The following is a 24,221-nucleotide window of genomic DNA, read 5'->3' as shown; positions in this document are numbered from 1 at the left end:
GAAAGATGCAGCCTTCGACTTGATCATATCTGACGGATGTGTACCCAAAAGATAAGCAGTCTCCCGAGGCGATGATTACCTGGAGCCGCCTCCGAGGGGTCACTGTGTATTGTATCCGTGTCCTCGGCAACATAGAGAGCCCGCCATAGCTCACCATTCTAGTGCCGGTCGAGCTCTGGATCCAGACTCCTGGGGCTTCGCAGGTGAATTGGGCGTCACCTCCACATGTTGAGTCTCATCGCTTTGCAGGACGCCACGATCAATGCTCCACCTTTGAACCTCGGTTTCAACAAGGGCTGACCACTTTCGAAGCAGTGGATGTGAGCCCGCTACGTCGGGAAAGGTCACATCTCCCTCAGCACCACTCGCGACTTGGACGTCATACTTCCAAGTGCCGTCAGTGTTCCAGTAATCCGGGCTGTAGATGTTCTTGGTGCTCAGCTCGTCCCTTGCACTAGTGAGGAGGGCTGCCGGCGTAGGAGACTGCTCAGTTCCGGCTTCGGCATCTAGAACAGCGCCAGCAATCCCTTCCAAGATACCCAGGAGTTCACCAGCGCGCAGGCCGATGGTGGCGCCCAGGCCAAACCCCTCGTCGAACCCGGCCTGCACGCTGCCGGCCTTGGCGGCGGTGATGCCGTCGCGGTACCCGGCTGTCATGTGCTCCTGCTGCAGACGGGGGATATCTGATGGGTGCGGCCCGGAGCTCCGAGCCAGGCCTGCGGCGGAGTCGTTGTGCGGCTCCAGCATTGGGGACGATGGGCCGGAGCCGAAGACATCGTCCAAAGGATCCGGAGCAGGGCTTTCAATCGTCTGGTCAGGCTCTGCGAATGCGCGCGGAAAACTCATGCTGGGATAGATGTCCTCGTCGTGAGGGTCGGTGCGCAGAAATAGCATGTCGTCCTTTGAAATGTTGGTATATATTTCAGGCTTGCCTTGAAGTACTGAGTGCTGGGGTAGACAGACGAAGTGAGTCGAAGAAATCGGATTTCTAATAGAATTTTGAGTTGGTCAGTTGTGCCCCACAGCCAAATGCACTTGATATGCTGCGACTCGATATTTACCTCCGTACAAGGGATGGATTTAATTCTCTTTCCTTTTCTTATTTAAGAACCGGGAAAAGTTCCAACAGAGATGGGAATTCTGGATGCCTTAAATCAGTGAACTGAAGTGGGCATACGAAGCAATTGCCACCACGTCGCTCATCCAAATAAATGGTGAAAGATGATATCGGCACCGAGACATACAGTTATGGCACCACGGCGGGACGGCCGACACAATGCATTGCGTGTGCTTTTGTTCTGTATCTAGGTAAGAATAAAACGGTAGAATAGAACAGGTACTCTTTTACTTTGTCCTTTGTTAAGCATCTGGTGGATCTCACCGATCCATTCCGGTCTCAAGGGTTCGAGCCTCCAGTGTCCTACTTGAAGTATGCGGTGTAAGCTACGCAACTGCTGAAGATAATGCATGTTGCCTTCTTCGAATCTACCTCTTCTTTACCTTTCGTCCTTGAACCCCCAAATTCAACTTTCTAGGCATGCGTGTCACTCAAGCTGGCGATCTGTGAGACAATGTGCTGGTGCGAAGACTGTCGTGCTCCCTAAATGACACTTACTTTGGATCACTTTGGCCCAGACTCTGGTCTACCGAGAAGAATAAAACGGCATAACATCCCCATTTCTCATCATGATATGTTTTCTTCCCATTTACCTTGTCTTGCGTGGCACCCACGACGAGAGTCATGAATGACGGGATCCCTACCGAAGGACTGATGGGCCTGGCTTCTCCATTGCCCATTATCTCAACTCCCTCAAACTTGCCTAGTCAAGAAAACGGCGCCGAAAAGGCTACCTTGATCGTCAGCATAGTCTTTGGTATCATTGGATCCATTACTGCCTTGCTAGCGCTTCTTTTCGCCTATATACAGATCAAGAGGCGCCGCCGGGCATGTTCGTTCGATCTTCATTGGTGATCGAGAACAGGGACACATCATTCTCGGTCGTCATGGGTCAGTGTGCAAAGATGCAGCCCTCCCTGCCTGGCATTTGTGCTTGTGCTCTGTGCCACTTTGCTGATCTGATCTAGTACATACTTCAGTTTGGTACTTCGTTCCTGAGGCTTGAGCGTTGTGTGGCATTTTCTTGGGAACAAGCGATACTGAGGACGTGAATGAACGCAGCGGGGAACAAGGGCCCCGATATGCAAGTCGCACAAGCTTTGGGTTATAATCTTTGATATGTATATATACTTCTTCGTGAGTGTGTCCCATGGTTCAGAATTCCAGACGGAAACAACTCCTTTTGTATATCTAGCCCCTTCTGCGCTCCCCTTTTAGCTGCGAATCCCCTTTCTCCCCCTAATAACATCCACAACTTCCGTCTCGGGCTTCAGATACGGCTCCACCGTCCCCCTCACCCGCGTCCTCTGCTCAAAGGCATACGCCATGCCGATCAGCCCTTCCTCGCTGAACCTCTCCCCGACGAAGCTGATCCCAAAGGGCAGGTTCGGCCCCTCGGCGACCAGGTTTCCGAACCCGTTCATCACCACCGTCTGGCTGGCCGGGTACTTGCCCAGCGGCACCGTGACGACGGGGGCGCCCACGATGGCCGCGAGCGGCGCCGCGAAGGCGGTGGGCAGGACGAGCGCGTCGAGCGAGTTGTTCCTCAGCGCGCCCGTCACGCCCAGCGGGCCCGCGAGGTACCTGTTGCGCGTGTAGTTGCCCCAGAACTCGGGCGTCTGGTTGCCCCCCTCGCCGATGACCGGGTCGGCGACCGCCTCGTCCCACAGGCCCGTGTCGCGCTTCGGCCACATCTCCAGGGGCTCCCGCTGCGTGAACGCGCGGACGGACTGCAGGTCCGTCACGTTGTGCGGGTTGGTCGCCAGCTTGGCGAGGAAGCGCTTGAGCCCGGACACCAGGTCGGCCTCGAGGAGGAACGAGACGGTGTTGCCGTCGATGAGGTCGGCGCCCGGGAGGACCAGGTCGTCGACGAGGGTGGCGCCGGCCTTCTCGAGGAGCGGGAGCGCGGCGTCGAACGCGGGGATGAGGACGCCGCGCTGGGCGCTCGTGGCGCCGGCGAAGAGGTTGCGGGGGATGCCGATGCGCTTGCCGGCCAGGCCACCCGTGTCCTTGCACGCGCCGACGTAGTCCGGCATCCTGTCGAACGGGAAGTCCGACGTGTAGTTATCGTTCGGGTCCGGCCCCGCGATCGCAGATAGTATGTACGCCGCGTCCTTGACCGAGCGGGCCATGGGGCCCACGGTGTCCTGGTGCTCGGACAGGGGCACGACCAGGTACCGCGACGTGAGGCCGGACGTGGGCTTGATGCCGACCAGGTTGTTCATGTTCGACGGAGACAAAATCGAGCCGCTGGTCTCCGTGCCCAGGGCGGCCAGCGCGAGGCCCAGCGAGCTGGAGACGCCGCTGCCCGAGGACGACCCGGAGGGGTCCTGCCGCGGGTAATACGCGCCCTGGACCTGGCCCCCGTAGGCCGACCACCCGTTGCTGGTCCGGTAGCTGCGGAAGTTGGCCCACTGGGACAGATTCGCCTTACCGAGGATCACGGCGCCCGCCCTCCTGAGCCTGGCCGCCACGGTGCTGTCCGCGGGCACCCTGGCGCCGAGCAGGGCGTACGACCCGGCCGTGGTGTTCATCCCGCCGTCGAGCGCCGGGTCGGTCGCGATGTTGTCCTTCAGCAGCAGCGGGATCCCGTGCAGCGGGCCCCGCACCTTGCCGCAGGCCCTCTCGCGGTCCAGGGCGCGAGCGGCGGCGCGGGCCGCGGGGTTCAGCTCCGTGACGGCGTGCAGCTCGCCGTTGACCTCGGCGATGCGCGCCGTGTACGCGTCCACGAGGTCGACGCTCGTGAAGAGCCCGGCGCCCAGGCCTGCCACCAGGTCTTCCAGGCTGGCATTGATAAGGGATGGGAACCCCCGGCCGTCGATGCTTGTTGCACTATCACTATCGGGGTACAATGGCCCCGCTGCCGCCGCTGCCGCCGCCGCCGCCGCACCGGTGACCGGAAAAGCGGGGCCGTGACTGGGAAATGCGGCCGCCGAATGGCAGAAGAGGAGCAGCCAAGGGATTAGCATGGCACAAAATACAGGACGCCCCAAGAAGGAGGGTGTGCTGGGCTTGCTGCTTCGGAATTATGTTCACTGCTGGCCTGGTCCATCACTGATATAACTACCTATCCATCCCAATCTCTGCGGCGGGCGGGACATGCACGGGTCTGTAACCCCGCCCGGGAAATGGTTGCACGGGCGGCGCAGCGGGAGCCATTTTAGCAGGGTGGGGGGTTGGTCCTGAAAGGTGTGCCATACTTTACCCAACCTTCCTGCGCTCGAGCTGCAGTGACGTTACTGCAGCTGGTGCCGAGCTCGCCGATCTATCAGTGGCCAAGCATGTAGTCCCTTCTGGGCCTGTAGCCACAAGCACACGCACACAGACACGCAAGCCCCCATCGAGACGAAGCAACTCTCTTCTGCAGGTGCTTCGGTGATAGTGATAGAACATGCATGCTGTTACATGCGTGATGCAACGTAACCCGTTGCTGTCTCCAATCGAGACTGTATAAGTAATAATTCAACGCCATCCCGCGTCCGAGAGCGTCCGAGAGCGGGATGGATAGAGAGAAAAACCATGGAACTCAGAATACTTCTTAGTAGAAAAGGATATCCGAAGAAGGCCAAGAGGGATGATCAGGAAGGGACACAGTCAGAGGGAAACAGCCCTAGACTTTTACAGACCTCCGCCAGTCTGACGAAATCCAGAACGATCCCACAGTGCCACTGTGATACAGTTTGCATCAAGGCACAGCGGTCAATTGCCAATTGTAAAGTCGCAATGCTATCCTTCTTTGAGTCTAATCTGCAGATTCCTGTACTTCTCTAATCATCAAAACCCTGACTTATCGGAGGCAAGAACTGCACCAGACACTTTGACTGGACCAAGAGCCCATTATCTCTCATCCTGTTTACATAATTTGATTATATGCTGGAAAGGAACAAGACGAGCTTCTCAACTTCGCCTCTCCAGTCCGCGGCGGAAGACCCCAACTCATGAATGAATGAACGCAAATAGGTATCCGTAAATATGTCAAATGCACCCGAGTACAATGCGCCAAGAAAGCAAAAAACATCTTGTATCCTGAAGCCCCATGGAGCTCATCCTCGCCGCAGCCGCTATCCCCCCTCGTCACGACTCAGTATATGCCATGAATTATGTGCAGTATGAGATAAGAGAACCTGGGGCATACTTGCCCAAATCCTCGCTGACGACTGCCATATACATCGGGCAGCCGCCGGTAGGTACCGCCCATGTGTCTATGTACGTGTGTGAAGACGACGCAGTGGTTGTGATATGAATAAGGAATAAAAAGCAGCAGCTCATCCAGGGCTCTCCTCAGTCTCTGGGGTGAGCGCTCGACGGCTCGACGACGATCTGCGGCAGCGTGTTGAGCCGCAAGCTCGGCAGGCGAGGGACAATGCCCGAGGCCCGACGCGAGTGCGAGCCCCCTTCCGGCTGCTGCTGCTGCTGCTGCTGCTGCTCCTCGGGCGCGGTCTCGGCCACCAGGTCCGCGACGTGGGCCGACAGCCTCTGGTTCCTGGCCTCGGTGGGACCGGGGTAGTCCGGAGGCGGCTCGGGGTACGGGCTGGCCGTCCGCGAGTGCGCGGGCGTCAGGTCGTCGAGGGAGACCTCGTCGTACCCCGGCGGCGAGTGCGGGGGGATGTCCGCGCCGCCCAGGTCCGCCTCGGCGGCATCGATGATCTCCGGGCTCGAGCCGGCCAGGCTGGCGCGGCGGGGGGCGGCGCTGGTAGAGACCCGGGGCGTGTTCGCGCCGGAGCCGGCCCTCGACCTCGCCGTCGTCGCCGTGGTCGTCGTGGTCGTCGCCATCGCCGCCGCCGCCGCCTCGGGCCCGAGGGTCTCGTCGTGGGAGCTGCGCGTCGTCTGCAGGCTCAGGCCCGAGCTCCTGCGCTCCGTGCGCTCCTGCGCCATGCTCGCGGCGTCGCTCAGCAGGCCGACCCTCTCGCTCTCGGTGCTGGTGGCCCGGATGCGCGTGCCGTCGTGGCGCGCCACGCCCAGGTCGTGGTAGCTCACGCTGCTGACGGCGCGCTCCCTGCGGCCGCGCGCGCGCGTGTGCTCGGCCCGCAGCTCCGCGATCTCGGCCGTGTTGGTCGTGGCGGCGCTCCTGGCCTGGTCGCGGATCCCCTCGAGGGTGGCCGTGTCGCCGCGCGCCCGGGCGTCGCGCCTCTGCTCCCGGCGCTCCTGCCTCTCGGCGAGCTGCCGGCGGCGGGCCAGCCGGATCTGGTACATGGCCTCCATCTCCTCGTCGCGCATGCTCTCCTCGTCCTCGGCGGTGGGCATCTCGACGACGATGTCGATGCCGTCGCGCTCGCCCTCGCGGCCGATGACCCGTTCCTCGTGCGACGCCCTCGGGTTGTACGCCGGAAGGGTCATGACGGACCGCACACTCGTGTTGCGGTCGACAGCAGCCGATCCACTTCTACTGGGTGGTGGCCCCGAGGCCCGATTCTCGCCCCCTGGGTTCCGCTCCCGCATGTTCGACCTTGTCGAGTCCAGCGCCGCCTCCATGGCGTCCTCGTCTCCTTGGGGTTGATAGCGGCCCTTTGTGCCAAGGACGTTCCAATTCCTCCATAGGCGCTTTAGGAAGGGAGTCGGTATGTACTTGGGCTCCGGGTGGCGTACACGGATGACGCGGATCATGATGACGAGAAAGACAACGGCGATTATACCTATTATGACACCTGCGACGATCTAAAGCATTCGGGTTAGCGGTCGTGTCTGCGAGAAAGGGAGAAGTCGTCCAACGTACGAATGTGATGGCACGCTGCTTGTCCTGGTCCCGAGGTTCCGAGGCTGCGTCCCTCCATTGTAGGCCGGGTGCCCGCGCACCGATGCTTGCGAGATCCTTCCGTAGGTGCATCGTGACTAGCTATTATGTAGAAATGTCGTAACGATCGTCGGGAGTCGAGGAAAGCAAAAAAAATACTGGGTAGGCAATGAGCAGTGGTGCCGCCCTGGTCGTCTACCTCATGATAGTGCAAGTACAAGGTCCGGAAAAGGCCGATATCTAGCAAGCGATAAGGTATGTCGTCGAGAGTGAGGACGAGGAAGAGGATAGATCCAGGCAGGTCACTCAGACGGGTGCTCAGTCGAGACTCGAAGCAAGTTCGCATTCGTGTGGCCAATTCCCAGCCAGCCAGCTGCTTATGCGGCGAGATATAGGCTAGGCTCGGGATCCAAAGCTTCGTAGGCACTCCAAGGAATTCGTCTTGTCTTCTCGAAATATCATCGCCGCCGCCCCGGACAGTAGAGAGGAATAGACGTCCGGTCAAGCAGGAGAGGAGAATGGGGAGAGGAAGTAAGGTAGGTAAGGGGAGGAAAACAAGATCGAGGCGAGGTCCCGATCGTCTCTGCCCGGAGGCAGGGCTCATCAATGGGCGCGGCGGGATGTGGTACGGATTACGGAGTAGGTACACAGCATGAGCAAGGAACCGCACGCAGGCAGGCTTTCACAGGCCTCAGAAGGATCGGCCGTGGGCGAAGCTACGTTAGTTTCCAAGCAGAGGGTCAATCTGGGTAGAGGGTCAATCTGGGTCCTCACAGGTCCGAGGTCTGGGATGCGCTAACGAACTCGCCAGGGCCAAGATCAGATCCCGGTCCCCAGCAATAACTACAAGTACGTAGTTACACGTAAACCTCCAGCCGGTGTCTGTCTGTGAGTTGTACCTTGTCTTATTAGCTGAGGAGATCAGCAAGCATGTCTTACCTTGGCCGCCTGCACACCCGTCTCTCCCTCTTCTCCTTTGAGCAGTACGTTTGAAGAATACAGGTCAAGACGGAATATTTGCAAAATGCAACCATAAACGAACGAACAAATGGCTAGGCGAAACTGCAATCGCCACGGGGGGAGGGGGGGCTCACCTTCACCCATCCATCTCGTCCATCCACCCACCACGCCGCGTTTAGGCACATGTACTCCCACCCTACCTACCACTTGAGGTGTCTCTTGGGAATTCGGTCTTCCACCCCTTCTCACTCAGCATCAGCATCAGCACCAGCAATATCAGCACCAAAAAATAAGCCCCGCCGGCGCCATGTCTTTTCCCTTTTGGAGGCAAGTCGCCTTCGTCCAACACTCACACCGGGCCTGATAGGATGGCGATGCGCGGAGCAGGGCACGCACGCACCTTGTTAGCCTGATGCAATGCATGCTGATGCTGGCACAACGACAGATGCCGCCCTTGAAACTGCACCTTTTTATCCTCGAAACATGCCCGCGGTACCTCTGACCTTTTCCTGCTCCTTCTCGTCCCTTTCCTCCCTCGGTGGCGCTGCCCGTGGCCGCAAAGATGTCCAAGGTGAAATTGTAGGATCCCCCGGCTGTCCGCAGGAAGGTGAATCCAAGAGCAGGAAGAGGCTCTCTCTCTCTCCTCTTGGTCTACTTGTACAAGTAGCATGGACCATACCCACAGGCATCGTTCCGTTCCCCACATCCGCTGATGAACCGCTATGCTGGCGTTTTGGCTTTTTGCGCTCACTGTGGAGTATCACGATGGCTTGTGGACGAATTCTATTGCCGGTCAATCCCTCACTCTCTCTGCTCAGCGAGGCTGCTTCCATGCATGCTGGACACTGGAGAGGGTATGTTTGTTCATCGATTCGGCCTGGTCCGAATCACTGCAAAGCACCACCTCAACAGGGCTCATCTACGGACCAAAACAGCAGATACCTGGCGAGAAGCAAAGCCCAGGCTCCCGGTCTTGGGTCAGGGTCCCCTGCTCCCATGCTACGGAGTACTTCGTAGGGCCAGCCACCACACTGCCACCTCGTAAGGCACATCAGCACCATTTTTACCCGCTTTCCTCCTGGCGGTACCCTGGCTGCCTGGCCTGGGTATTTAACTACCCTGGAAGGAGAATGAGGAGAGAAAAAGCGGCGGCACCGCCTTGCCGGGCCCTGGGGTCAATGTCATGGACCAGACGACGTGTGCACGCTAGAAAGATGCGTACATTGTTTGCGCAGGTCCTATCTCTGCCCACGACCACCCAAGACACGGAACGCCTTCTTGGGGACTTTTTACGAGGTTCTTGGTGTCAGACAATCAAATACCGGATCTAACTAACTATTGCTCGGGATGAATAATCATTCATCTCCCCTCGGATCCGTGATCTGGCCAATCGCGTGCTCACGCCGAAACCTTTGGCAGGCAAGCGTCCTAGTGCTGATTGCTGGCCATTGAACGAATCCTTGCAAGATCGACAAGCCAACTTTTGACAAATTCAGGACAGCATCCATCGCGTCCCTCCATCAGTTAGAGCCGTCCGAGCTAAAACCTGTGAAATCTGAGGGATTGAGCACTGAAGCTATCAGCAAAGGCTGCCGGGGTAACAAGATGTGGAATCAAGGGAGCATATAACAGACGAGTAGGAGGAAACATTGGGTACTTACCTATCTGTCAAACTTGGGTGGGAGACAATCCCTTTCGAAGGAGAAGATATTGTCAGGGTACCTGAACTCTGAGCTTGCAACTTCTGTAGGTATACCAATTTATTGATGTGATGAACGCTATTAGATCGTATGATCTCCCCCGCCGACTACAAGAGAAAACAACATAGGCAACCCCGAGAACCACGGCAGTCTCAGCCAAACTTCTTCTCAAACTTCTTGAACATCCCCGACACGCCCCTCTCCAGCCGCCCGGCGTTCTCCTCCAACCTGCCCCTCGGCTCCGTCTTGGGCTTGTACTTGACGGCGTGCTCCCCCTCGGTCGGCTGCCAGTGCTGCTGGTGCACGCTGTAGGCCTGGTTCTGCGCCCCCGCCCCCGCCGCCGGCTGCTGCTGCTGCTGGCCCTGGCTGGCAGCGTAGTTGTACGAGCTGTACCCGCCGGCCGGCGGAGGCGGCGGCGGCGGCAGGCCAGGAGACGTGACGGGCGGCGTGGGCGTGTGGTGGGTCGGCATGCCCGGCTGCTGATGCGCCGGCACACCGGGACTGCCCGGGTACCCGGCGCCGAACGGACTGGCAAGACCCGGGCTCGGCAGCCCGTGGACCGGCATCGTCGCCGCGCGCACCAGACCCGGGTGGGTGTGGCCCTGCCCGAATCCGGGGGGCGGCAGACCGGGGCTGGTGACGCTGTGCTGCGGCGGGGCCGGGAACGACGGGGCCCCGGGAGGCGAGTGCATCGACGGCGGCGGGGGTATGCCGGGGCTGAGCGGACCCAGCCCGGTCGGCACCAGGCCCGGGCTGAAGGGCGTGGTCGCGTCGTAGGCAAGCGTCTGGTGCAGCGGGTTCATGCCGCCGTCCTCGGGCGGCGGGGTCTTCTCGCGGTGCTGGATCGACTCCGGCGCGGCCGGCGCGGCGGGGTTGTAGGCGATGGGCGCGAAGTTGTGCGGCGGCGAGCCGCCGGAGCCTCCCGAGACGGCAGACATCGGAGGCGGCGCGAAAGAGGGCGCGCCGCCGTTCGCCTGCTGAGGCTTCTGCGCAGCAGCCGTGTCGGAGATGGCCGCCTGTTCGAGCTTCTGCACGACGGAGCTCATGTCGCTCGCCTGCCTTGGCGGCGGCGGGCCCGGCTCGTCCAGGACCTCGACCTGGGCCGGCGGCAAGACTCGGCGAATGCCATTGACGAACTGGAGCGCATCCTGCTGCGTCCAGAAGTAGATGTCGAGCGATTCTAGCTTGTAGTGGTACTTGCTCTGGTTCTGGGGGTCAAAGGTCGGCAGGTGCCACTCCTCTTGGTTTGGAACGTCCCCGATCGTGACAGAGACCATGCATGTCTGCTTGTAAGAGTAGCGGATCTGGGTTTTGTCAAGAACTGTCCCGCAGAATTCATCAGTAAAGAGGTTGTCGAGAGGAGAATTGGCGCAAGAGAGCGTCGCATACAGCCGTCAAAGGCATCCTGGTCATCAGTCCCGGGTTGGTTCGCGATCTCTACACGCGCCCGGCGGTTGTTTGCATCCTCAAACAAGTAGATGTACGAGCCCTTGTCAAATCGATGATGACGAGGCTTGTCCGTGGGCTGGCCGTAGAAATAATGAACATCCCCGAATCTGGAAAGAACGAAGCCAAAGTCAGTTGGGCCGCCATGACAGTCTGGCTACCTCCCGGCTTTGGGAGAGAATGAGGGGCAGTGGCACATACAGAGTAGCTACGTTCTCCTCACCCGGCCGGACTGCCATTGTCGCAGGCCAGGAAGCTTGGGAATAGGGTCCGGATGGGGGCTAGGGAGACGGGAGGTCTACAGAGACAATACGAGCAGATCTTGCTGCTCTTTCAAAACGATTTGACCGAGAAAACAGACACAAACACAATGACCAGAGGAGAAGGATGCGACGACAACTTTTCGCGCATCACGTCCTCCCTACCTTTTTGTTCGGGAGCTTGCGCATCGCATCACTTTCTCCCGCTTGGGCACGGCGGGCCCAAGCAGCAAGCAGGGGTCTCAAGCCCCGAGCAAGAGGCACGGCAGCTAATAACCGGCATGTGGTACACAGGATGACAGGCAGGCCTACCAAACAGCAAATCATCAAAGGGGAAAGTGGTGATATCCCGGTCGGTGATGCAAGCTGCAGACCAGAGACACACAAGAAAGTGGTCGAGACAGCTTGGGCCGGCGCTTAGAGGAGGCCAATCAGAGCGCCGGAGTCCCCTCGAGAACAAAGACAAGCAAGACCAGGTGGGGGGGGAGAGCCCGGCCCACTATAGGTACGTACCGACGGACCGTCAGAGGCAGCTGGCCAGGCTCTGGAAATTTTTGGAGGATCGGAACATCCCGACAAATCTTCAAAAGACAAAGACAGTTGCAGCGCATGACATTGACGGCATACCTCAAGGCGGGAGAAGCTTGTTCGATCGACTTCCCGTGATAATCGGACCGGCTGCCCTTGAGCTACTCCAGAGGTATGACACCGAGGGTCCTCAGCGCGACAATCGTGACGATCACAGTTGCTAATCTCAAGCTTTGCAGCTCCGGCACCCCAGGGACACGCGATACACCCATCTTCTTCACGACGAACCGCAGGCACCCGGCCGATAGAGAGATCTCGGCGGGAGTACTCCCCCTTCACGGGACGACCATCGATACCCTATTCTCTCTCCCCCTAATTGCCCTCCTCCGCATCCCCCTTTCAAGATGGGCATCCACGCCATCGCCGACGCCTGCGCCCACCTCCAGAACGCCTCGCGCGCACGGCTCGGCCTCACCTCGATCCCCAACTCCAAGTACAATCTCAACTTCGCCATGGCCCTGCACCGCGCGGGCTTCATCTCGGGCGTCACGCGCGCGGGCCCCCACCCGCCGCCGCCCCAGGCCCTGACCTCGGCCGAGTCGGAGCCCGTCACCGCCGCCAACGTCGCCACGCGGCGCCTCTGGCTCGGCCTCAAGTACTGGAACAACGAGCCCGTCATGCGCAACCTCAAGGCCGTCAGCAAGCCGAGCCGGCTCGTCACGCTGAAGCTGCAGGAGCTCGAGCGCGTCGCCAGGGGGTTTCCCGCCGGCTACGTCAAGGGCCTGACGCTCGGGGAGAGCTTGTTTGTCAGCACCGACCGCGGGGTGCTGGAGGTCCGGGAGGCGATCGAGAAGAAGGCTGGCGGTGTCGTTCTGTGCAGAGTGTCATGATTGTACGGCTCTAGTCGGGGCGAAAAGGAGCCGCCCCGAGAGTGCGCCTGATGGGTGAGAGCTTGTACAAGCAGGAGTTTAGAGACCAGGCCAACTTGCACCATCAAAGGCGGCATGGCATGTACGAAAAGCAGGCGGAGAGCGAATGCCCTACGAGAGTGTAGGCAGTGCTGCGCGCCAAGACGTTACCAACTGTATATATTTGTATAATTACATCCATTGTGGCAGTAGGAATGAAATAAGATCACATCGTCTCATATTGCCGCGGACTTTGCGTCCTTCAACCGTAATACTCTGCCTCTTGCTGTGCATGTGAACTCGACTCAGAACTGGATTGGACATGTTTCCTGTTACTTCGTACAAATTGCACAATTCTTTGTGTGAGAACCGGATCTGTCCATTGAGATCGTTTAGTGCCTCGGCTGCTGTGTGCCATCTCTTTGTCTTGGTCGGTAGCGACGGACTTCGTATCTAGTCCTAGTTCAGGACTCAGCTGAACGCCACGCCGCACAAACACAAACACAACCATGCATGAAGCCTTGTTGAGACTCGTACACAATGAAACACCAGTCCATACAACTGGTAAAGAGCAGCCTGGTATTTAACAAAAGCACGATCTCTGCGCAGCCTCCGACATTCTACTCGGTCCTCTCACGGCCCCGCCCCGGACCACACCGGCCCAAGATGAAAGCCTTCATCAAGAGCCTGCTCTCGCCGCCCGAAGAACCAGTCACGCCCAGGGTCCAGATCCTCTCGGACCTGCACCTCGAGATCAGCAAGCAGTACACCACCTACACCTTCCCCGTCACGGCGCCCTTCCTCCTGCTGGCCGGCGACATCGGCTGCCTGGACCACTACGACGCCTACCTCGCCTTCCTGCAGGCCCAGGTCGCCCGCTACCGGCGCGTCTTCCTCGTGCTGGGCAACCACGAGTTCTACGGCCTCAGCTACGAGAAGGGCGTCGCCGAGGCGCAGCGCCTCGCCGCCGAGCCCTCCATCGCGGCCTCCTTCACGCTGCTGCACCGCACGCGCTGGGACGACCCGTCCTCGCCGCTGACCATCCTCGGCTGCACGCTGTGGTCCGCCGTGAGCCCGGAGCAGGCCGACCGCGTGCGCCTCGCCGTCAGCGACTTTGCGCGCATCGGCGGCGGCTGGAGCGTCGAGCGGCACAACGCCGCGCACGCGGCCGAGGCCCGCTGGCTGCGCGAGCAGGTCGCCGTCCTGGGCGTCGTGCCGCCGCAAGGGCAACCGCCCAGGCGCATCCTCGTCGCCACGCACCACGCGCCCTTCCTCGAGGGGTCGGCGGCGCCGCAGTACCGCGACAGCGTCTTCTCGTCGGCGTTCGCGACGGACCTCGTCTCGGCGCGGGCGCGGCAGCAGTGGCGGGGGGTCCGGGTGTGGGCCTTTGGCCACACGCACCACACGGTCGACATGGTGCAGGGCGGGATCAGGGTCGTGGCGAACCAGCGGGGGTACGTCTTCCCCGGGGAGAAGCCTCGCCGGAGGTCGACCGCCGAGAAGCTGTCGGCCAAGCAGGCGGTCGAGTTTAATTCCGGGTTCGCGGTCAGCCTGTAGGTCTGCAGCTTCGGTGGCACCCTCTTGATTACATTTTCTGGCGGTGTTGGATGATCCGTTTGGGTCATAGGGAACGGCTGCTTGGTGCATAAGCGATGGAGATAACTTGTTGTGTTTTTGTTGTTGCTCTATCATCAAGGGGTCTATCATCTCCATACTGTGCTTGATGGACTTTGTGATCATCATCGATACCTTTTTCACTGTCTTAGCCTAGTTCGGTCTATTTAGCACAGAGTATGAAGTCGGACATGGAGATCAATGTGGAAGAATGGTTTCCAGTCTGAACCAAAGCACGAATACCGCATGACAAGGTTGGTGTGATGTGTGGAAGGCCAGACGTCGCTCAATGCTTGCATGCAGCAAATTACAAATACTTACTACATGATCCTGACCAGGATACGAAGTAGTAATTCTTCTGACCTCAAATTCGGGGCAAAAGAAGAATGACTGCTTCTATTTGTTTCTTCATACTTGTCTGGTGGCTTGCCGCCCTTTTGTCGTGTTAGTCCAAATTAGGAAATTTTCATCGACTCTGACAAAGCCTTCTCCTGCCCACTGCCAACTAACAACTCGGTTCAACGAGTAGCGGAATTTGACGAATTTGTCTTTTATTTTTTGGAATTCGTGCGACCAACCGTGATGTTTCAATTCACTTCGATATCCTGCAGGATGTCGAGATAGACTTCGCACTAGAATGCGCCTCTCTCGTGAGCCATGACGAGGGAGTCTGAGTAATTGAACAATGCTTACGCAGCATGAGTACACCTCCGTAGCCGCAGACATCGTCAGTCTTGAAGGTGGCCGACATGGCCTCAACTCATGAAAATGAGTACGTGATTGTAGTATATAAACAGCCTTGATGCCCATTGTCGGTGCGCTACAAGATCATGATCACACAGTCGTTAGCCACCTCAGCAACCTCTGCAGACAGAACATAGACACTCACTTCTCGGACAAACACTACAAGTAAACCAAACCTACTTCTGCCCATCGCCCCCTTCTCGAACAAGATGGCCACCCAAGTCTCCTACGTCAAGGCCGACGGCGTCAACGTCTTCTACCGCCACGCCGGCGACCCTTCGGCCCCGACCGTCCTCCTCCTGCACGGCTTCCCCTCCTCGTCGCACATGTTCCGCAACCTCATCCCCATCCTCGCCGGACTGGGCTACCGCGTCATCGCCCCGGACCTCCCCAGCTTCGGCTTCACCGACGTCCCCGCCGAGCGCGCCTACGCCTACACCTTCGCCTCCCTGGCCGACACCCTCGCCGCCTTCGTCGCGGCCCTGGACCTCGGCCGCTACGCCGTCTACATCTTTGACTACGGCGCCCCCGTCGGCCTGCGCCTCGCCGCCAACACCACCACTTCCCCTCCCTCCTCCCGGGCCGCCGTCGCGGCCATCGTCTCGCAGAACGGCAACGCCTACGCCGAGGGCCTCGACGCCCCCTTCTGGGACCCCCTCAAGCAGTACTGGGCCTCGGGCGCCGCCCGGGACCGCGACGCCCTGCGCCCGGCCCTCGAGATGGCCACCACGCGCGCGCAGTACGAGGTCGGCTCGCCGCGCCCGGCCGCGGTGCCGCCCGAGTCCTACTGGCTCGACCAGGCGCTCATGGACCTGCGGCCCGGCAACAACAACAAGGACGTCCAGCTCGACCTGCTGTACGACTACCGCACCAACCTGGCCCTGTACCCGCGCTTCCAGGAGTACCTGCGCGAGTCCCGCGTGCCGGTGCTGGCGGCCTGGGGCAGGAACGACTTCATCTTCCCGCCCGCCGGCGCCGAGGCCTTTGCGCGCGACGTCGAGAGGTTCGAGCTCAAGTGGCTGGACGCTGGGCACTTTGCGCTCGAGACCAACGAGCGGGAGATGGCGGGGTATATGCACGAGTTCTTCCAAAAGTACAAGGTCTTTGAATAGGTAGAGTGTACGACAAGAAAAAGGGAGGCGAGGAGGATACCTCTCCGTATGCAGAGCAATAATTTGCAGAAATGTGTAGCTCTTCAAAATGATCCACTGTCCACGAAATGCGCCGTGCCTGTGCATAATAGATATTTTACCGGGTAGAACATATATCCCTTACTCGTCGTCTTCCTCCTCGTCTTCCATGTCCCCATCCTCGCTGTCAACCTCCAAGACACCTTCCTCATCCTCAAATTCATCTTCCTCCTCATCATCCTCCAACTGGTCAGCCTGCTCGGCCTCCTTTTCCTCTTTCCGTTTCCTCTCGTCCTCCTTCCTCGCCTCCTGCATCATCTTGGCCTTCTCTGCCCTCAGCTTTCTCTGTGACACGACAAAGGCGCCGACCGGCGTCTTCTCCCACTCAAAGTCCTTGAGGAAGGCATCGACCTGCGCACGGTCCTTGGGCGCAAAGTCGACCCGGGCGCGCTTCTCCTCGATGAACCGACTATTGGCTTCCAGCTTCTGGATGAGCAACGTCAGGCTGGAGTTGAGCTTGCCATTCTTGTTACCAGACGCCTTCTTCTTCGCGTCCTTGAGCCAGCGCTTGAGCATGATGATGACAGGAAGCGAGAACTCGGGGAAGGCGATGTTGGTAGACCAGAGGACAAAGTATTCAGACAGCAGCTCCACGACTTGCTCGCCAACGCCGTCCTGGTAGATGCGTGTCCTGAGGTACGACTTGGGCGCCCGGTAGGCGACGCTAAAGTCAAGCGGCTTCAGCGAGGCTGCCTTGGGCGGCTTCTTCATCTCCGCCGAGTTAAGAACCTCGATGAGAGCCGACGCCAGAGGGATATAAGTGCCAGTAGCCCGGGAAACTCGGAGCAGCGACCGGATGAGGTGGAATCTAAGCGGGAAGTAGGTGGCAGTAGGGATGAGACGCATGGCACCGAGGGTGACTTGCACCAAGGGGTAGATGAGCAGCTTCAGCTGACTCTCCTTGCCGGCCTCGGCCTCCTTCAGAGGGCTGCAATGCTCGGCTAGCACGCATGACCAGAAGTCCAAAGAGTGCACATATTGCCAGTTGTACACCGTTCTGAAAGAGTCATTCTGGTTGTGCGCGATGCTGTTGCGAAGGTGGATGGCGAGTTGCCGGATGAAAGAAAAGGCAGTTGTGTAGCCAAGGCCCTGGTCAATGCCCCACAGCTCGGCCGCCGAGTTCTTCATCAAGTTGACGCCCTGGATGGTGTTGATGTTGGTAGCACGGCAGCCCTCAATGAGACCTTGGTAGACAGCCTTGAGAAGAGCCTCCCTGACTCCCTTGTCGCCTATGACCATCAATCTTCGCAGCACAAGGAAGGCAGTGATCCTCAAGGATTCGCTGCTCGCTGGCTGAGCCCAGAAACCCACAATAGCCTTGATGACGTGCTTCAGGAGCTTGCGGAAAGAAAGGAGATAGGGCAGCAGGGGCAGAATGGCGTTGATAGCGAGCTTAAGGTCGCCGTCGTCCGTAAGCGTGCCGAGAAGACGAAGGATAGAAGTCGTGTATGTCCTCATCATAATGGAGAGGGTTTTGAACTTCTTGCCTGTCGTAGCGACGTAAACCTTGTGAGCTGCTGACTCCTTGACGGGAACATGGTGCTCAAAAATCTCCGGTATCCGCTTCAGAGCTAGGAGAACAATGGCATCACGGACATCCGGGCTCAGGATGGTATATTTCTGCCTCTTGTCGTCATCGGCATCATCCGCGCCCTGGTCGCCTGGCCGCTTGGAGTAGGCAGCACTCCGGAAGGCCAGAACAACTTCTCTAGCCGCCCGCAGAGAATGAGTCTCTGCCATGGATTGCTTCCACCTCGTGATCATGGCAAGTGTGAGCTCGTTGTCCTCTACCGCTTCCTCTGCAACCTTCTTCTCCTTCTTGCGTTTCTTTTTGGGTTGCTCTTCCTCGCCTTCGCTATTGCTGAGCTCGTCGATCTCGGCGAGGTCAGCATTCTCGTCAAACTCGAGAGCTTCGGGGTCGTTCTCCTTGAGGTACTTGTAGAACTCGGGATCCTTCTCTGCCAGCGCGTCCATTGCGCTCTTGGTCATGCCAACGCTGTCTTCATCATCCTCCGCAGCGTCGCCTGCCTCGCTGTCGCTTGCTACAGGCGCCTCGTCTGCAGAGAAGTCTTCATCGTCGCCAGAGTCGGATTCTGACTCTTGTTCAGCTTGAGCCTTGGCCTGGTCTCGCTTCCGCTTTCCAAGCTTGCCGTCGCCCTTCTTGCCCGCAGGCTTGTTCTTGTCGATAATCTCGAAGCCGCCCTTGAAGAAGTCGTCGACACTCATCTCGGCAACCTTGGCGCCGGCATTCTTGCCATTGATCTTTGGGGCGTCATCCTCGCCGTCCTTCTTCCCTTTGAAGAATTCGTCGTCCTTGGCTCGCTTGGCCTGCTTCTTCGCCTTGATCTGGACGCGCTGCTTGATCTTGGCGCCCTCTTTTCTTCGTTCGAGTGTACTTTTCAGGTGCTTCTTCTCAAACTTCTTAGTCGCCTTCAGGTTCTTCTTTGAGGTGGCCATGGTGGGCAGCAATTGGGCGGCCGAACCAGTTTCTGGAATCGCTCGAAGAGTTGGATCGCAAAAAGTTCCTAGCTTTCTGATAGACCCTGGACTTTTTTCCCAGGGAAAATTTCTTAGTCTTATCGGAGGTCTTATCAGGGACACCTCTAAGCCTCTTACAGCACAGCTCCAGGCGGTGAGACCTGTTCTGCCAAGACGGGGGTGGGTGCTGGCCATTGGTGGGGTAAGTCACGGAAGCCTAGGTAGGTTCGCCATGTACTTAGGTGTATTCACCACAACCAAGCTCACTGTGTCTGCCTCAAGCAACAGACATCACAATGCGATTGGGATCCCACCACCCAAGATGATACCACGGCAGGCCTACGCGCCAACTCCACACAGCTATGTACCCAATACGACACTATCAGCGACGATCAACCTCGATGAGGTGAGGACGACAGCTGTATCTGGTCCCCATGGTTACTAACCGGGTTCACACCAACGACAGGAAGTCAAGCTGGCGGAAACCCGCGCAGAGCGCGACCTGCAAGACTCGCTTGCGGAGATCTTCAGCATCATCGTGACCATCGACGAGCTCGAGAAGGCATTCCTGAAAGATGCGATCCCCGAAGCCGACTACACAGAGATCTGCGAGCGGTCCTTGAAGCAGTACAAGTCGCTCCTCGCAGACGAGACGGTCGCAAAGGCATTTGGCGGCCTGGAAGAGTTCAAGGCCGAGTGGGACGTACGTACAAGGCTGGAGCCGCCGCTCTCCTCGGGGTCAGTATCAAGACAACGGCTGACCTATTGTGTAGCTGGAGGTGCCCCGCGCAACGGAGCGCATCCGCGTCGGCATGCCGTCTACCGCCGTGACGGCCTCTGCAGGTGCGGCGCCGACACCCACTGCGGGCGGTGGCACGAGCGGGACGTTGATCCTGGAAGCGACGCAGGACTTTATCACGTTCTTGGATGCCCTGAGGCTGGGCTTGCTGGCCAAGGATCAGCTACACCCGCTCCTGACGGACGTCATCCAGTCGGTCAACAAAGTTACCGACCGAGACTTTGAGAGCAGGGGCAAGATCGTACAGTGGCTCATCACCCTCAATCAGATGAAGGCAACCGAAGAGCTGAGCGAGGCGCAAGCCAGGGAGCTTGAATTGGACATCAACTCGGCGTATCAGGGCTTCAAGAATACCCTCTCATAGACCGTAGCATAGTATGGTGGATCATGATTATTGTTCATTTTCGTCTTCGGTGGGTGAATCAGTCGAGATACTATACCAGGAACGTCCAGAAACTGGGATAGACGAATTCCTCCTCGAATATCCTCCTCACCTGCTCCAGCACGAATCTTTCCACCTTGCCCACGTTCTTGAGGCTCTGCTTCCCTCCCTCGCGCTGCCCAATCTCGCTTTCCACCTGTATCTCCTGTAGTAGCCCGCCCATCTTCCCATGGCCTCCAGAGCTATGCCCATCAGCATCCCCCTCCCCGAGACTATCCGCCCCGACGGCAGCTACCGCATCTTCCGGGCTTAAAAAGCAGAAATGTACCCTCTTCCGTATGTACGCCAGGACCCCGACGCCATCGAACGTGAGCCCAGTGATGCTCAGGCGTAGCGGTATCCCCACGAAGCTCGGCATGGGGTAGTCGAGTAGTATTTCCGCCGTCAGCAAAAGCTTGACGTCCCCGGCGTACCGTATTCTAAAGACGGCCTGCATGTCCTCGACCCTCCGCTCGCGGAACCTCTTCCGCTCCTGACCTTCCAGGCCCTCCGCCGCCGCACCGTCCTCGCCCTCCTCGTCCTCGATGGCCGACTCCAGGTCCCGCGTCGGCGGCCTCGACGTGTTTGCCGACGTAGGCGCCAGGGTCGACACGCTGTGCTTCTCCCTGAGCGAGGGGAACGCGCCGGTCGGCACCGCGTTGGGCGGTATCGTCGGCGCCAGGCCCCGGGGGCTGAAGTCGCCGACGGAGATGGAGCTCGTGGACGGGTTGCGGCTGTGGCTCGGCGGGTGGTGTCGCCGCTGCTGCTGCTCCTGCGGGCCGTGGCCATGCCCATGGCCGCCGCCGCCGCCGGCGGACTCGAGCCAGCCGCTGCCCAGGTGCGCGCCCGCCACGGCGGCCAGCGGCGTCTGCGTCCCCGACAGGCCGGACGTGAGGTGCGAGTGGAAGTAGCTCAGGTTCGACGTGCCGCCGGGGATCCCCGGCGTCGACACGCCCAGGTACGGGCTGCCGAGGTCGTGCGCCGCCGCCGGCGTCCCGCCCGCCCGCAGGTCGCCCGTCCGGATGTGCGGCGGCAGGTGGCGCGCGTCGTGGGCGAGCCCCGCGGCCGCGGCCTCGGCCCTCCTCCGCCGGTCGGCCGCCGCCCTCACCTCGTCGGGCACGACGGCGTCCTCGTCCTCGAAGCCGCTGCCGCCCTCGTCGTAGTCGTCGTCGTCCTCGTCGTCGTCGACGGCCTCATTCTCCTCGTAGAAATCGGGCAGCGGGTCCGTGAGGTCCTTGAGCTCGAGCTCGGGCGGGATGGAGCCGAACTGGAAGTCGTGGACGGTGACCGACTTGATGAAGCGCGGCAGGGGCACGGACTGGAACTTTGTGTGGATGAAGTCGCGGATGCTGTGGGCCAGCGCCTCGCCGTCCGGGCCGGTGGTCAGCGTCTCCCAATTGAGGTCAATAGACATATGTGCTCGTCAATCGGCATATGAGGGATCACTGAATGTGGGCAGTCTTGGCTGTTCGATTCTCCTTTGGGGGCGCCGCCAAGTTGTAATGTTCAGCTCAGATGCATTGGTTCAGTGAGATGGTGTGAAATCATTTGATCTCGGATGAGAGGTAAGGCAGGCACTAGCTCCACCACCACACCCAGAAGTTGTGACAACTCCACGAAACATCACAATAGACACTATACCCATCCAAGTTAATGGAGAATTCCCATATTGTAACATATTCTAGTCAGTCAATATTCAAATGCTAATCTTTCTTCTTAAGCCACGAGCGAGATGGTGAGAAGCGCTCAGTTGCTCTTATCACAGCTGGGAACAGCTCATGGGCATACTTATAAACTGCATTACTTCTTCTAAGTTACAGCTTCCTCATTTCATGATACTTTCTCGTCTATGCAACCCTTGCTGAGACTCCTGGTCAACTTGTTCAGGTGAAAGCAGAGTGACATCGTAGGAGCAGCGAAAACGACAACTCAACACAATGCCCGTGTTCTGTAGAGACAGTGCCGTTTCCCACTTGTAAAAACACTTATGATCATATAACGGCTCGACCGCTTCCCAATGGCTCGATTGCCTTCCCCGGTGCGGGGCCCAAAGGCCGGAATCGATCCGGGATATCTTATTTGTGATCATTTCATATTTGCTTTCTTTTCACCTGGGTTCCCTGTTCTTTCCCCCTTTTCTCTTCCTTTACTGCTCTATAGTCTGAAGAGTCAAGAGTGACAAGGAGCATACGAGATATGCTTTGTAGCTATGACTTGGTTTGCTATCTGTGTTGGCTGAGTAGATTGGTCTGCAAAGAGCCATAAAGCCAGATAAAGCCTGGGCAAGGCTTGTAGCCTACACCTTGAGCACCTTTGAGAATTGCAGATTGAATATACCTCACTGAGTTGATTATTACCAAGCAGCATCTCGTTTGCCAGACCTGCATCCACCCACCGAAGCTGCCGAGATGAGAAATTTGGAGCGCTGAAGGGCGCCAGGCGGGCCCCCACGTTGCTGCAGAGCTTCAGTGGGCGAGGCCAGCCAGCCAGGCGGAGCCACGCCCGCCAATCTCCAAGTCGGATCCACGATCCCCGGCAGACGGCATTGGGCCCCCGTAACCCCCTGGCGGAATTGCTGAAGACGGCAAAAGTGCTCTGGTCTTGTGATGGCTTTTGGAGATTTGCATTTTCCTTTTCTCCTCCAGGGACCCTGCAAGCTGCTCGTTTGGATAGAAGAGGCAGCACAAATCTCCAATTGCTCTCAATCATATTCGCTGGAATCAATCCATAGGAAAGTCTCTCAATTGCACGCCAGAAGAAGCTTCATCAACAGCAAAGCAACCTGCACGATAGTTTTTGACGATCCTTTTTTCGATACCAAGGTAGCGAGTGTATCACGCACCTAAGCTCTTTGGAACTCCACCACCCAGAAGCTACAGCTCCACCCACAACTCGTTCAGCCTCCCCTGACATCATTGCACTGAGAGAGCTGTTCTCTCTCTCTTTCTTTTCAGAAGCAACGAAACTTCCTCTCAGCTACAAAGCCGCGCTCTGGTTGAGAGATACGCTCTTCTATCTTTCATCTCTCACCTGGCTGATAGACTTATTTTCTCCTCCACTCACTCGCTCACGCATCTTATCTCATCACATCACCGCCCTGGCCTCTCACTCATTCCCTTACTCTCACCACAAACCGCACCTTTCATTTCCACCCCCCTAGACAGCCACAATGTTGAGATGGTAAGCTCCTCAAACCACACACTGCAGTGCCTCACACAGCAGAAGGGGCTAGGTCGCTAACCCCCGACATCAAAGGTACCAAGCCCGCCTGGCCGCCCGGCCCCTGCTCACCCAGAGCGTCACCACCGCCATCCTCTTCGCCACGGGCGACATCGTCGCCCAGCAGGCCGTCGAGAAGAAGGGCATCGAGAAGCACGAGCTCGCCCGCACCGCGCGCATGGCCCTCTACGGCGGAAGTAAGCCTTTCCTTTCTCTCCCTGCTCCCTTCCCTCCACTCCGTACCATTCATTCGCCCTTTGGCGAAACACACACACACACACACACACACACACACACACACACACTCACACTTGCGCAGCCGTCTTCGGCCCCGCCGCCACGACCTGGTTCGCCTTCCTCCAGCGCAACGTCAACCTGCGCTCCCCCAACGCCACCATCCTCGCGCGCGTCGCCCTCGACCAGGGCGTCTTCGCCCCCACCTTCATCGGCATCTTCCTGTCCTCCATGGCCGTCCTCGAGGGCTCCTCGCCCAGGGAGAAGCTCGACAAGAGCTACATGTCCGCCCTGACCACCAACTGGATGATCTGGCCCTTTGTGCAGATGGTCAACTTTCGCTTCATGCCCCTCGAGCACCGCGTCCTGTTTGTCAACATTGTCAGCATCGGCTGGAACTCGTACCTGAGCTACCTCAACAGCGCCAAGTGAAGACGGACGTGGAGAGAGAAGGACGTGCGTGGAGGGAAATTGAAGCTCGATGATATTGGGCTTCCATCTGGTTGGTTGGATGAAACTATGATGCAGCAACAAGTTGGATGCTCATCTAGCGTGCATTTGTTGGACTCTGGCTTATAGACCTTTCAGCATATCGCGAATCTGCATGGGGCATCTCTGGGGATTCTGGATCGTTGTTCCAGTCTTGGTTGTACGCACGGCTCATTGCTATTTTCCTCAGGGGCTTAGACACGACAAGAGCTACTCCGTAAAGCGACTGCATGCATGCGTTGTTGCGCAGGTCTCTTCATCTAAAAAAAAGTTGTGTGTTTTGTAATCATCTACCAGAAAGCCGATTTTTATATTCCGGAAGGCCGTTGGCCGTTGTGTCTTGTGTAACATTGTATCATGCTCATCACGCCTCATTACAGCAG

General features: G+C 58.5%; 11 protein-coding genes across 11 annotated transcripts; 6 read left to right on the top strand and 5 right to left on the bottom strand.

The window, feature by feature from the left end:
- Positions 1-150: 150 nt before the first annotated feature.
- Positions 151-894, bottom strand: E0L32_011243 (uncharacterized protein; the record flags this gene model as incomplete). The annotated part of the gene is made up of 1 exon (XM_031133951.1): positions 151-894. One exon carries the CDS (start codon positions 892-894, stop codon positions 151-153), a length of 744 nt encoding a protein of 247 aa, XP_031000793.1.
- An 847-nt stretch (positions 895-1,741) lies between these two features.
- Positions 1,742-4,083, top strand: E0L32_011242 (uncharacterized protein; the record flags this gene model as incomplete). The annotated part of the gene is made up of 4 exons (XM_031133949.1): positions 1,742-1,874; positions 1,928-2,008; positions 2,336-3,168; positions 3,217-4,083. The coding sequence occupies 4 exons, from the start codon at positions 1,742-1,744 to the stop codon at positions 4,081-4,083; spliced, it is 1,914 nt and encodes a 637-aa protein (XP_031000792.1).
- Positions 4,084-5,398: 1,315 nt separating this feature from the next.
- E0L32_011241 (uncharacterized protein) lies at positions 5,399-6,941 on the bottom strand (the record flags this gene model as incomplete). The annotated part of the gene is made up of 2 exons (XM_031133948.1): positions 5,399-6,772; positions 6,831-6,941. The coding sequence occupies 2 exons, from the start codon at positions 6,939-6,941 to the stop codon at positions 5,399-5,401; spliced, it is 1,485 nt and encodes a 494-aa protein (XP_031000791.1).
- A 2,719-nt stretch (positions 6,942-9,660) lies between these two features.
- On the bottom strand, positions 9,661-11,193 carry E0L32_011240 (uncharacterized protein; the record flags this gene model as incomplete). Its single annotated transcript, XM_031133947.1, has 3 exons — positions 9,661-10,829; positions 10,898-11,064; positions 11,156-11,193. The coding sequence occupies 3 exons, from the start codon at positions 11,191-11,193 to the stop codon at positions 9,661-9,663; spliced, it is 1,374 nt and encodes a 457-aa protein (XP_031000790.1).
- A 953-nt stretch (positions 11,194-12,146) lies between these two features.
- On the top strand, positions 12,147-12,632 carry E0L32_011239 (uncharacterized protein; the record flags this gene model as incomplete). The annotated part of the gene is made up of 1 exon (XM_031133946.1): positions 12,147-12,632. The coding sequence occupies one exon, from the start codon at positions 12,147-12,149 to the stop codon at positions 12,630-12,632; it is 486 nt and encodes a 161-aa protein (XP_031000789.1).
- A 684-nt stretch (positions 12,633-13,316) lies between these two features.
- On the top strand, positions 13,317-14,207 carry E0L32_011238 (uncharacterized protein; the record flags this gene model as incomplete). Its single annotated transcript, XM_031133945.1, has 1 exon — positions 13,317-14,207. One exon carries the CDS (start codon positions 13,317-13,319, stop codon positions 14,205-14,207), a length of 891 nt encoding a protein of 296 aa, XP_031000788.1.
- Positions 14,208-15,217: 1,010 nt separating this feature from the next.
- E0L32_011237 (uncharacterized protein) lies at positions 15,218-16,120 on the top strand (the record flags this gene model as incomplete). Its single annotated transcript, XM_031133944.1, has 1 exon — positions 15,218-16,120. One exon carries the CDS (start codon positions 15,218-15,220, stop codon positions 16,118-16,120), a length of 903 nt encoding a protein of 300 aa, XP_031000787.1.
- A 159-nt stretch (positions 16,121-16,279) lies between these two features.
- Positions 16,280-18,655, bottom strand: E0L32_011236 (uncharacterized protein; the record flags this gene model as incomplete). Its single annotated transcript, XM_031133943.1, has 1 exon — positions 16,280-18,655. One exon carries the CDS (start codon positions 18,653-18,655, stop codon positions 16,280-16,282), a length of 2,376 nt encoding a protein of 791 aa, XP_031000786.1.
- Positions 18,656-18,998: 343 nt separating this feature from the next.
- On the top strand, positions 18,999-19,839 carry E0L32_011235 (uncharacterized protein; the record flags this gene model as incomplete). Its single annotated transcript, XM_031133942.1, has 3 exons — positions 18,999-19,082; positions 19,143-19,379; positions 19,450-19,839. The coding sequence occupies 3 exons, from the start codon at positions 18,999-19,001 to the stop codon at positions 19,837-19,839; spliced, it is 711 nt and encodes a 236-aa protein (XP_031000785.1).
- Positions 19,840-19,909: 70 nt separating this feature from the next.
- E0L32_011234 (uncharacterized protein) lies at positions 19,910-21,310 on the bottom strand (the record flags this gene model as incomplete). Its single annotated transcript, XM_031133941.1, has 1 exon — positions 19,910-21,310. One exon carries the CDS (start codon positions 21,308-21,310, stop codon positions 19,910-19,912), a length of 1,401 nt encoding a protein of 466 aa, XP_031000784.1.
- A 1,755-nt stretch (positions 21,311-23,065) lies between these two features.
- On the top strand, positions 23,066-23,781 carry E0L32_011233 (uncharacterized protein; the record flags this gene model as incomplete). Its single annotated transcript, XM_031133940.1, has 3 exons — positions 23,066-23,076; positions 23,152-23,312; positions 23,435-23,781. The coding sequence occupies 3 exons, from the start codon at positions 23,066-23,068 to the stop codon at positions 23,779-23,781; spliced, it is 519 nt and encodes a 172-aa protein (XP_031000783.1).
- Between the last annotated feature and the right edge of the window lie 440 nt (positions 23,782-24,221).

This window comes from Thyridium curvatum (genome assembly GCF_004353045.1).
Source record: "Thyridium curvatum strain D216 chromosome Unknown NODE_101_length_133319_cov_86.129610, whole genome shotgun sequence".
Lineage (NCBI taxonomy): Eukaryota > Fungi > Ascomycota > Sordariomycetes > Thyridiales > Thyridiaceae > Thyridium > Thyridium curvatum.
The sequence above is the reverse complement of the archived record's forward strand: the minus strand, read 5'-3'. Positions and strand labels throughout refer to the sequence as shown.